This window comes from Lampetra fluviatilis, unplaced genomic scaffold, assembly GCF_964198595.1.
Source record: "Lampetra fluviatilis unplaced genomic scaffold, kcLamFluv1.1 SCAFFOLD_773, whole genome shotgun sequence".
Lineage (NCBI taxonomy): Eukaryota > Metazoa > Chordata > Hyperoartia > Petromyzontiformes > Petromyzontidae > Lampetra > Lampetra fluviatilis.
The window spans coordinates 20,001-35,000 of NW_027621007.1; the positions used below are offsets into that span (position 1 = coordinate 20,001).

General features: G+C 49.2%; 1 protein-coding gene across 1 annotated transcript in view; it reads left to right on the top strand.

Moving 5' to 3' along the window:
• The window catches only part of LOC144954658 (uncharacterized), a 28,465-nt gene that overhangs the window by 7,195 nt on the left and 6,270 nt on the right, over positions 1 to 15,000 (top strand). Inside the window, exons 5-7 of the mRNA XM_078885102.1 lie at positions 1,157 to 1,209; positions 3,629 to 3,740; positions 6,879 to 6,941. Coding sequence (XP_078741228.1) covers positions 1,157 to 1,209; positions 3,629 to 3,740; positions 6,879 to 6,941 — 228 coding nt within the window. The remainder of the gene's footprint in view (positions 1 to 1,156; positions 1,210 to 3,628; positions 3,741 to 6,878; positions 6,942 to 15,000) is intronic.

The following is a 15,000-nucleotide window of genomic DNA, read 5'->3' on the forward strand; positions in this document are numbered from 1 at the left end:
TGTCTGTGTGTGTGTGTCACTGTGTGTGTGTGTCACTGTGTGTGTGTGTGTGTCACTGTGTGTGTGTCACTGTGTGTGTGTGTGTCACTGTGTGTGTGTGTCTGTGTGTCACTGTGGTGTCACTGTGTGTGTCACTGTGTGTGTGTGTCTGTGTCACTGTGTGTGTGTGTCTGTGTGTGTGTCACTGTGTGTCTGTGTGTCACTGTGTGTGTGTGTCTGTGTCACTGTGTGTGTGTGTGTCACTGTGTGTATGTGTGTCTGTGTGTGTGTCACTGTGTGTGTGTGTGTCACTGTGTGTGTGTGTCTGTGTGTCTGTGTGTCACTGTGTGTGTCACTGTGTGTGTGTGTCTGTGTGTCACTGTGTGTCTGTGTGTGTGTCACTGTGTGTGTGTGTCTGTGTCACTGTGTGTGTGTGTCTGTGTCACTGTGTGTGTGTGTCTGTGTGTGTGTCACTGTGTGTCTGTGTGTCACTGTGTGTGTGTGTCTGTGTCACTGTGTGTGTGTCTGTGTGTCACTGTGTGTGTCTGTGTGTGTGTCTGTGTGTGTGTCTGTGTGTCACTGTGTGTGTGTGTGTCTGTGTGTCACTGTGTGTGTGTGTCTGTGTGTCACTGTGTGTGTCTGTGTGTGTGTCACTGTGTGTCTGTGTGTCACTGTGTGTGTCTGTGTGTGTGTCACTGTGTGTCTGTGTGTCACTGTGTGTGTGTCACTGTGTGTGTGTGTCACTGTGTGTGTCTGTGTGTGTGTCACTGTGTGTGTGTGTCTGTGTCACTGTGTGTGTGTGTCACTGTGTGTGTGTGTCACTGTGTGTCTGTGTGTCACTGTGTGTGTCTGTGTGTGTGTCACTGTGTGTCTGTGTGTCACTGTGTGTGTCTGTGTGTGTGTCACTGTGTGTGTCACTGTGTGTGTGTGTCACTGTGTGTGTGTGCCACTGTGTGTGTGTGTCACTGTGTGTGTGTCTGTGTGTGTCACCGTGTGTCACAGTGTGTGTGTTTCACTGTGTGTGTCTGTGTGTCACTGTGTGTGTGTGTCACTGTGTGTGTATCTGTGTGTGTGTGTATCTGTGTGTGTCTGTGTTTGTGTGTAACTGCACTTGCCCCTACAACCCTTCTGGAGGCTACCTGGGGGAGCTTTGTCTATACTTTTCTTACCATTGCAGCTTCAGAAGGAAAATGAGCGACTGAGATCGACTCTACAGCAGCAGAGCGAGAGGTGAGAATCACTCACCACTCACCCACTCACTCACCCACTCACTCACCCACTCACTCACCCACTCACTCACTCACTCACTCACCCACTCACCCACTCACTCACTCACCCACTCAGCCACTCACCCACTCAGCCACTCACTCACTCACTCACCCACTCACTCACCCACTCACTCACCCACTCACTCACCCACTCACTCACCCACTCACTCACCCACTCACTCACTCACTCACCCACTCACCCACTCACTCACTCACCCACTCAGCCACTCACCCACTCACCCACTCACTCACCCACTCACTCACCCACTCACTCACTCACCCACTCACTCACCCACTCACTCACCCACTCACTCACTCACCCACTCACCACTCACCCACTCACCACCCACTCACTCACCCACTCACTCACTCACCCACTCACTCACCCACTCACTCACTCACCCACTCACTCACCCACTCACTCAGCCACTCACTCACTCACCCACTCACTCACTCACCCACTCACTCACCCACTCACTCACTCACTCACCCACTCACTCACTCACTCACCCACTCACTCACTCACCCACTCACTCACCCACTCACTCACTCACCCACTCACCACTCACCCACTCACTCACCACTCACTCACCCACTCACTCACTCACCCACTCACTCACCCACTCACTCACTCACTCACCCACTCACTCACCCACTCACCACCCACTCACTCACCCACTCACTCACTCAGCCACTCACCATTCACTCAGCCACTCACCCACTCACTCACCACTCACTCACTCACCCACTCACTCACACACTCACTCACCCACTCACCCACTCACCCACTCACTCACTCACCCACTCACTCACTCACCCACTCACTCACCCACTCACCACCCACTCACTCACCCACTCACTCACTCAGCCACTCACCATTCACTCAGCCACTCACCCACTCACTCACCACTCACTCACCCACTCACTCACACACTCACCACTCACCCACCCACTCAGCCACCCACTCACTCACCCACTCACTCACCCACTCACTCACTCACCCACTCACTCACCCACTCACTCACTCACCCACTCACCCACTCACTCACCCACTCACCACTCACTCACCCACTCACTCACCCACTCACCCACTCACCCACTCACTCACCCACTCACTCACTCACCCACTCACTCACCCACTCACCACCCACTCACCCACTCACTCACTCAGCCACTCACCATTCACTCAGCCACTCACCCACTCACTCACCACTCACTCACTCACTCACCCACTCACTCACACACTCACTCACCCACTCACCCACTCACCCACTCACCCACTCACTCACCACTCACTCACCCACTCACTCACTCACCCACTCACTCACCCACTCACTCACTCACCCACTCACTCACCCACTCACCACCCACTCACTCACCCACTCACTCACTCAGCCACTCACCATTCACTCAGCCACTCACCCACTCACTCACCACTCACTCACTCACTCACCCACTCACTCACACACTCACCACTCACCCACCCACTCAGCCACTCACCCACTCACTCACCCACTCACTCACCCACTCACTCACCCACTCACTCACCCACTCACTCACCCACTCACTCACCCACTCACTCACTCACCCACTCACTCACTCACCCACTCACTCACCCACTCACTCACTCACCCACTCACCCACTCACCCACTCACCACTCACTCACCCACTCACTCACTCACCCACTCACCCACTCACTCACCCACTCACTCACTCACCCACTCACTCACCACCCACTCACCCACTCACCCACTCACTCACTCACCCACTCACTCACTCACCCACTCACTCACTCACCCACTCACCACTCACTCACCCACTCACTCACTCACCCACTCACCCACTCACCCACTCACTCACCCACTCACTCACCCACTCACTCAGCCACTCACCACCCACTCACTCAGCCACTCACCATTCACTCAGCCACTCACCCACTCACTCACACACTCAGCACTCACCCACCCACTCAGCCACTCACTCACTCACCCACTCACTCACTCACTCACATGATGATGTTGATGATGATGATGATGTTGATGATGATGTTGATGATGATGTTGATGATGTTGATGATGATGATGTTGATGATGATGTTGATGATGTTGACTATGTTGATGATTATGTTGATGTTGATGATGTTGATGATGATGATGTTGATGATGACAATGTTGTTGATGTTGTTGATGATGTTGATGATGATGTTGATGATGATGTTGATGATGATGATGTTGATGATGATGATGTTGATGATGATGATGTTGATGATGATGATGTTGATGATGTTGATGTTGATGATGATGATGATGTTGATAATGTTGATGATGTTGATGATGTTGATGATGTTGTTGATGTTGTTGTTGATGTTGTTGATGTCCAGGGCTGACAGACTTCAGGTTGAGGTGTCCAGGCATCAGCGGAGAGACGCGGCAGAGACCCACCGGCTCCAGGACGCAGTCGCCAGCGTCGAGGAGACGCTGAGAGCCATGACTGTGAGTAGCACTAGTTAGTACACTAGTTAGTGTGCTAGTTAGTACACTAACTAGTGTACTAACTAGTACTAGTTAGTAGTACTGTTAATACTAACTACACACAAAGGCCTCACCACGCAGAGCCAAGTGCTGCCCCCCCCCCCCTCATGTCGCCTAAGCGAGGCCTACACACAAAGGCCTCACCACACAGAGCCAAGTGCTGCCCCCCCCCCCCTCATGTCGCCTAAGCGAGGCCTACACACAAAGGCCCTCACCACACAGAGCCAAGTGCTGCCCCCCCCCTCACGTCGCCTAAGCGAGGCCTACACACAAATGCCTCACCACACAGAGCCAAGTGCTGCCCCCCCCCCTCACGTCGCCTAAGCGAGGCCTACACACAAAGGCCTCACCACGCAGAGCCAAGTGCTGCCCCCCCCCCTCCCCCTCATGTCGCCTAAGCGAGGCCTACACACAAAGGCCTCACCACGCAGAGCCAAGTGCTGCCCCCCCCCCCTCATGTCGCCTAAGCGAGGCCTACACACAAAGGCCTCACCACACAGAGCCAAGTGCTGCCCCCCCCCCCCTCATGTCACCTAAGCGAGGCCTACACACAAAGGCCTCACCACACAGAGCCAAGTGCTGCCCCCCCCCCCTCATGTCGCCTAAGCGAGGCCTACACACAAAGGCCTCACCACACAGAGCCAAGTGCTGCCCCCTCGCCTAAGCGAGGCCTACACACAAAGGCCTCACCACACAGAGCCAAGTGCTGCCCCCCCCCCTCATGTCACCTAAGCGAGGCCTACACACAAAGGCCTCACCACGCAGAGCCAATGCTGCCCCCCCCCCCTCATGTCGCCTAAGCGAGGCCTACACACAAAGGCCTCACCACACAGAGCCAAGTGCTGCCCCCCCCCCCCTCACGTCGCCTAAGCGAGGCCTACACACAAAGGCCTCACCACACAGAGCCAAGTGCTGCCCCCCCCCCCCCCTCACGTCGTCTAAGCGAGGCCCTACACACAAAGGCCTCACCACACAGAGCCAAGTGCTGCCCCCCCCCCCTCACGTCGTCTAAGCGAGGCCTACACACAAAGGCCCTCACCACACAGAGCCAAGTGCTGCCCCCCCCCCTCATGTCGTCTAAGCGAGGCCTACACACAAAGGCCTCACCACACAGAGCCAAGTGCTGCCCCCCCCTCCCCCTCATGTCGTCTAAGCGAGGCCTACACACAAAGGCCTCACCACACAGAGCCAAGTGCTGCCCCCCCCCCCCTCATGTCGTCTAAGCGAGGCCTACACACAAAGGCCTCACCACACAGAGCCAAGTGCTGCCCCCCCCCTCACGTCGTCTAAGCGAGGCCTACACACAAAGGCCTCACCACACAGAGCCAAGTGCTGCCCCCCCCCCTCATGTCGCCTAAGCAAGGCCTACACACAAAGGCCTCACCACACAGAGCCAAGTGCTGCCCCCCCCCCCCCTCATGTCGCCTAAGCGAGGCCTACACACAAAGGCCTCACCACACAGAGCCAAGTGCTACCCCCCCCCCTCACGTCTCCTAAGCGAGGCCTGGACACAAAGGCCTCACCACGCAGAGCTGATGGCTGGGGGGGGGGGTGAGTGGTGAGTGTGTGAGTGTATGAGTGAGTGTATGAGTGAGTGAGTGTCTGAGTGAGTGAGTGAGTGTATGAGTGAGTGAGTGTCTGAGTGAGTGAGTGAGTGTATGAGTGAGTGAGTGTCTGAGTGAGTGAGTGTATGAGTGAGTGAGTGAGTGTCTGAGTGAGTGAGTGAGTGTATGAGTGAGTGAGTGAGTGTCTGAGTGAGTGAGTGAGTGTATGAGTGAGTGTGTGAGTGAGTGAGTGTATGAGTGAGTGAGTGTCTGAGTGAGTGAGTGTATGAGTGAGTGAGTGATTGTCTGAGTGAGTGAGTGAGTGTATGAGTGAGTGAGTGTCTGAGTGAGTGAGTGAGTGTATGAGTGAGTGAGTGTCTGAGTGAGTGAGTGTATGAGTGAGTGAGTGAGTGTCTGAGTGAGTGAGTGAGTGTATGAGTGAGTGTGTGAGTGAGTGAGTGAGTGTATGAGTGAGTGAGTGTGTGAGTGAGTGTATGAGTGAGTGTGTGAGTGAGTGAGTGTATGAGTGAGTGAGTGTGTGAGTGAGTGAGTGAGTGTGTGAGTGAGTGAGTGTGTGAGTGAGTGAGTGTGTGAGTGAGTGTATGAGTGAGTGTATGAGTGAGTGAGTGTGTGAGTGAGTGAGTGTGTGAGTGAGTGAGTGAGTGTGTGTGTGAGTGAGTGAGTGAGTGTGTGAGTGAGTGAGTGAGTGTGTGAGTGAGTGAGTGAGTGTGTGAGTGAGTGAGTGAGTGTGTGAGTGAGTGAGTGAGTGTGTGAGTGAGTGAGTGAGTGTGTGAGTGAGTGAGTGTATGAGTGAGTGAGTGAGTGTGTGAGTGAGTGTATGAGTGAGTGAGTGAGTGTATGAGTGTGTGAGTGAGTGAGTGAGTGTGTGAGTGAGTGAGTGAGTGTGTGAGTGAGTGAGTGAGTGTGTGAGTGAGTGAGTGTATGAGTGAGTGTGTGAGTGAGTGAGTGTATGAGTGAGTGTATGAGTGAGTGAGTGAGTGAGTGTGTGAGTGAGTGAGTGAGTGTGTGAGTGACTGAGTGTATGAGTGAGTGAGTGTATGAGTGAGTGAGTGTATGAGTGAGTGTATGAGTGAGTGAGTGAGTGAGTGAGTGAGTGTGTGAGTGAGTGTATGAGTGAGTGAGTGAGTGAGTGAGTGACTGAGTGAGTGAGTGAGTGTGTGAGTGAGTGTATGAGTGAGTGAGTGAGTGTGTGAGTGAGTGTATGAGTGAGTGAGTGTGTGAGTGAGTGTATGAGTGAGTGAGTGAGTGTGTGAGTGAGTGTATGAGTGCGTGAGTGTGTGAGTGAGTGTATTAGTGAGTGTATGAGTGAGTGAGTGTATGAGTGAGTGAGTGTATGAGTGAGTGTATGAGTGAGTGAGTGTATGAGTGAGTGAGTGTATGAGTGAGTGTATGAGTGAGTGAGTGTATGAGTGAGTGTATGAGTGAGTGAGTGTATGAGTGAGTGAGTGTATGAGTGAGTGAGTGTATGAGTGAGTGAGTGAGTGTATGAGTGAGTGTATGAGTGAGTGAGTGAGTGTTTGAGTGTCTTCCCCAGACTCGTGCAGTGATAGCTGAGAAGCGGGAAGTGAAACTGAACTTGGAGATTCAGAGTCTGAAGGTGACACTCACTCACTCACTCACACACTCACTCATACACTCACTCACTCACTCACACACTCACACACTCACTCACTCACTCATACACTCACTCACACACTCACTCACTCACTCATACACTCACTCACTCACTCACTCACACACTCACTCACTCACTCATACACTCACTCACACACTCACTCACTCACTCATACACTCACTCACTCACTCATACACTCACTCACTCACACACTCACTCACTCACTCACACACTCATACACTCACTCACTCATACACTCACTCATACACTCACTCATACACTCACTCATACACTCACTCACTCACTCATACACTCACTCACTCATACACTCACTCACTCACTCATACACTCACTCACTCATACACTCACTCATACACTCACTCATACACTCACTCACACACTCACTCATACACTCACTCATTCATACACTCACTCACCCACTCACCCACTCACTCACACACTCACACACTCACTCACTCATACACTCACTCACTCACTCATACACTCACTCATACACTCACTCACTCACACACTCACTCACTCATACACTCACTCACTCATACACTCACTCACTCACTCACACACCTCACTCACTCACTCATACACTCACTCACACACTCACTCACTCACTCATACACTCACTCACTCACTCATACACTCACTCACTCACACACTCACTCACTCACTCACACACTCATACACTCACTCACTCATACACTCACTCATACACTCACTCATACACTCACTCATACACTCACTCACTCACTCATACACTCACTCACTCATACACTCACTCACTCACTCATACACTCACTCACTCATACACTCACTCATACACTCACTCATACACTCACTCATACACTCACTCATACACTCACTCACTCATACACTCACTCACTCACACACTCACTCACTCACACACTCACACACTCACTCACTCATACACTCACTCACTCACTCATACACTCACTCATACACTCACTCACTCACACACTCACTCACTCATACACTCACTCACTCATACACTCACTCATACACTCACTCACTCATACACTCACTCACTCACTCATACACTCACTCACTCACTCATACACTCACTCACTCACACACTCACTCACTCACACACTCACACACTCACTCACTCATACACTCACTCACTCACTCATACACTCACTCACTCACACACTCACTCACTCATACACTCACTCACTCATACACTCACTCATACACTCACTCACTCATACACTCACTCATACACTCACTCATACACTCACTCATACACTCACTCACTCATACACTCACTCACTCATACACTCACTCATACACTCACTCATACACTCACTCATACACTCACTCACTCATACACTCACTCACTCATACACTCACTCACTCATACACTCACTCACTCACACACTCACACACTCACTCACTCACACACTCACACACTCACTCACTCACACACTCACTCACTCATACACTCACTCACTCATACACTCACTCACTCATACACTCACTCACTCACTCATACACTCACTCATACACTCACTCACTCACACACTCACTCACTCATACACTCACTCATACACTCACTCACTCACTCATACACTCACTCACTCATACACTCACTCACTCACTCATACACTCACTCATACACTCACTCACTCATACACTCACACACTCACCACTCAATCACTCACCACTCACTCACTCATACACTCACTCACTCATACACTCACTCACTCACTCATACACTCACTCACTCATACACTCACTCACTCATACACTCACTCACTCATACACTCACTCACTCATACACTCACTCACTCACTCATACACTCACTCACTCACTCATACACTCACTCACTCACTCATACACTCACTCACTCATACACTCACTCACTCATACACTCACTCATACACTCACTCACTCATACACTCATACACTCACTCACTCACACACTCATACACTCACACACTCATACACTCACTCATACACTCACTCACTCATTCACTCACTCACTCACACACTCACTCACTCACTCACTCACTCACTCACACACTCACTCATACACTCACTCATACACTCACTCACTCATACACTCACACACTCATACACTCACACACTCATACACTCACACACTCATACACTCACTCATACACTCACTCACTCATACACTCACTCACTCATACACACACTCACTCATACACTCACACACTCATACACTCACTCATACACTCACTCACTCATACACTCACACACTCACTCACTCATACACTCACTCATACACTCACTCACTCATACACTCACTCACTCACTCACTCATACACTCACTCATACACACACTCACTCACTCATACACTCACACACTCATACACTCACTCACTCATACACTCACTCACTCATACACTCACTCATACACTCACTCACTCACACACTCATACACTCACTCACTCATACACTCACTCACACACACACTCATACACTCACTCACTCATACACTCACTCACTCATTCACTCACTCACTCACTCATACACTCACACACTCATACACTCACTCACTCAGACACTCACTCACTCATACACTCACTCACTCACTCATACACTCACTCACTCATACACTCACTCACTCATACACTCACACACTCATACACTCACTCACTCAGACACTCACTCACTCATACACTCACTCACTCATACACTCACTCACTCACTCATACACTCACTCACTCATACACTCACTCACTCATACACTCACACACTCATACACTCACTCACACACTCACTCACTCACTCACTCATACACTCACTCACTCATACACTCACTCACACACTCACTCACTCATACACTCACTCACTCATACACTCACACACTCATACACTCACTCACTCAGACACTCACTCACACACTCACTCACTCATACACTCACTCACTCATACACTCACACACTCATACACTCACTCACTCAGACACTCACTCACTCATACACTCACTCACACACACACTCATACACTCACTCACTCATTCACTCACTCACTCATACACTCACTCACTCACACACTCATACACTCACTCACTCATTCACTCACACACTCACTCACTCAGACACTCACTCACTCATACACTCACTCACTCATACACTCACTCACTCATACACTCACTCACTCATACACTCACTCACTCATACACTCACTCACTCATACACTCACACACTCATACACTCACTCACTCATACACTCACTCACTCATACACTCACTCACTCATTCACTCACTCACTCATACACTCACTCACTCATACACTCACTCACTCACTCATACACTCACACACTCATACACTCACACACTCATACACTCACTCACACACGCACTCACTCATACACTCACACACTCATACACTCACTCACTCAGACACTCACTCACTCATACACTCACTCATACACTCACTCACTCATACACTCACTCATACACTCACTCACTCATACACTCACACACTCATACACTCACTCACTCATACACTCACTCACTCATACACTCACACACTCATACACTCACTCACTCAGACACTCACTCACACACGCACTCACTCATACACTCACACACTCATACACTCACTCACTCAGACACTCACTCACTCATACACTCACTCACACACTCATACACTCACTCACTCATTCACTCACTCACTCACTCATACACTCACTCACTCATACACTCACTCACACACTCATACACTCACTCACTCATTCACTCACTCACTCACTCATACACTCACTCACTCATACACTCACTCATACACTCACTCACTCATACACTCACTCATTCACTCACTCACTCATACACTCACACACTCATACACTCACTCACTCAGACACTCACTCACACACTCACTCACTCATACACTCACTCACTCATACACTCACACACTCATACACTCACTCACTCATACACTCACTCACTCATACACTCATACACTCACTCACTCATACACTCACTCACTCATACACTCACTCACACACTCACTCACTCACACACTCACTCACTCATACACTCACACACTCATACACTCACTCACTCATACACTCACTCACACACACACTCATACACTCACTCACTCATTCACTCACTCACTCATACACTCACTCACTCATACACTCACTCACTCATACACTCACTCACTCAGACACTCACTCACACACTCACTCACTCACACACTCACACACTCATACACTCACTCACTCATACACTCACTCACTCATACACTCACACACTCATACACTCACACACTCATACACTCACTCACTCAGACACTCACTCACACACTCACTCACTCATACACTCACTCACTCATTCACTCACTCACTCATACACTCACACACTCATACACTCACTCACTCAGACACTCACTCACACACTCACTCACTCATACACTCACTCACTCATACACTCACACACTCATACACTCACTCACTCAGACACTCACTCACTCATACACTCACTCACACACACACTCACTCACTCAGACACTCACTCACTCAGACACTCACTCACACACACACTCACACACTCACTCACTCACTCATACACTCACACACTCATTCACTCACTCACTCATACACTCACTCACTCAGACACTCACTCACTCAGACACTCACTCACACACACACTCACTCACTCACTCACTCACTCATACACTCACTCACTCACACACTCACTCACTCATACACTCACTCACTCAGACACTCACTCACACACACACTCACACACTCACTCACTCAGACACTCACTCACTCATACACTCACTCACTCATACACTCACTCACTCAGACACTCACTCACACACACACTCACACACTCACTCACTCAGACACTCACTCACTCATACACTCACTCACACACACACTCATACACTCACTCACTCACTCACTCATACACTCACTCACTCACTCATTCACTCACTCACTCATACACTCACACACTCATACACTCACTCACTCATACACTCACTCACTCACTCATTCACTCACTCACTCATACACTCACACACTCATACACTCACTCAGACACTCACTCACACACACACTCACACACTCATACACTCACTCACTCAGACACTCACTCACTCATACACTCACTCACTCATTCACTCACTCACTCACTCATACACTCACTCACTCATACACTCACTCACTCATACACTCACTCACTCATTCACTCACTCACTCATACACTCACACACTCATACACTCACTCACACACTCACTCACTCATACACTCACACACTCATACACTCACTCATACACTCACTCACACACTCATACACTCACTCACTCATACACTCACTCACTCATACTCACTCACTCACTCATACACTCACTCACTCGTTCACTCACTCACTCATACACTCACTCACTCACTCATACACTCACTCACACACACACTCACACACTCATACACTCACTCACTCATACACTCACTCACTCACTCATACACTCACTCACTCGTTCACTCACTCACTCATACACTCACTCACTCACTCATACACTCACTCACTCATACACTCACTCACTCATACACTCACTCACACACACACTCACACACTCATACACTCACTCACTCATACACTCACTCACTCATACACTCACTCACTCACTCATACACTCACTCACTCGTTCACTCACTCACTCATACACTCACTCACTCACTCATACACTCACTCACTCATACACTCACTCACTCATACACTCACTCACACACACACTCACACACTCATACACTCACTCACTCATACACTCACTCACTCATACACTCACTCACTCGTTCACTCACTCACTCATACACTCACTCACTCACTCATACACTCACTCACTCATACACTCACTCACACACTCACTCACTCACACACTCACTCACTCACACACTCACTCACTCACACACTCACTCACTCACACACTCACTCATACACTCACTCATACACTCACACACTCATACACTCACTCACACACACACTCACACACTCATACACTCACTCACTCATACACTCACACACTCATACAGTCACTCACTCATACAGTCACTCATACACTCACTCATACACTCACTCACTCACACACTCACTCACTCACACACTCACTCACTCACACACACACTCATACACTCACTCACTCATTCACCCACTCACTCATACACTCACTCACTCATACACTCACTCACTCATACACTCACTCACACACACACTCACACACTCATACACTCACTCACTCATACACTCACTCACTCATACACTCACTCACACACTCATACAGTCACTCACTCATACAGTCACTCATACACTCACTCACTCATACACTCACTCACTCATACACACACTCACTCATACACTCACTCACTCATACACTCACTCACCCATACCCTCACTCACTCATTCACTCGTTCACTCACTCATACAGTCACTCACTCACTCATACACTCACTCACTCATACACTCACTCACTCATACACTCACTCACTCATACACTCACTCACCCATACCCTCACTCACTCATACACTCACTCAGACACTCACTCACTCATACACTCACTCATACCCTCACTCACTCATACACTCACTCACTCATACACTCACTCACTCACTCATACACTCACTCATACACTCACTCACTCATACACTCACTCACTCACTCATACACTCACTCACTCATACACTCACTCATACCCTCACTCACTCATACACTCACTCACTCATACACTCACTCACTCACTCATACACTCACTCACTCATTCACTCACTCACTCATACACTCACTCACTCATACACTCACTCACTCACTCATACACTCACTCACTCACTCATACACTCACTCATACCCTCACTCACTCATACACTCACTCACTCATACACTCACTCACTCACTCATACACTCACTCATACACTCACTCACTCATTCACTCACTCACTCATACACTCACTCACTCACACACTCACTCACTCATACACTCACTCACTCATTCACTCACTCACTCATACACTCACACACTCATACAGTCACTCACTCATACAGTCACTCATACACTCACTCACTCACTCATACACTCACTCACTCATTCACTCACTCACTCATACACTCACTCACTCATACACTCACTCACTCACTCATACACTCACTCACTCACTCATACACTCACTCATACCCTCACTCACTCATACACTCACTCACTCATACACTCACTCACTCACTCATACACTCACTCATACACTCACTCACTCATTCACTCACTCACTCATACACTCACTCACTCACACACTCACTCACTCATACACTCACTCACTCATTCACTCACTCACTCATACACTCACACACTCATACACTCACTCACTCACTCACTCACTCACTCATACACTCACTCACTCATACACTCACTCACTCACTCATACACTCACTCACTCACTCATACACTCACTCATACCCTCACTCACTCATACACTCACTCACTCATACACTCACTCACTCACTCATACACTCACTCATACACTCACTCACTCATTCACTCACTCACTCATACAGTCACTCACTCATACAGTCACTCATACACTCACACACTCATACACTCACTCACTCACACACTCACTCACTCACACACTCACTCACTCACACACACACTCACTCACTCATTCACCCACTCACTCATACACTCACACACTCATACACTCACTCACTCATACACTCACTCACACACACACTCACACACTCATACACTCACACACTCATACACTCACTCACACACACACTCACACACTCACACACTCACACACTCATACACTCACACACTCATACACTCACTCACTCATACACTCACTCACACACACACTCACACACTCATACACTCACACACTCATACACTCACTCACACACACACTCACACACTCACACACTCACTCACTCATACACTCACTCACTCATACACTCACACACTCATACAGTCACTCACTCATACAGTCACTCATACACTCACACACTCATACACTCACTCACACACACACTCA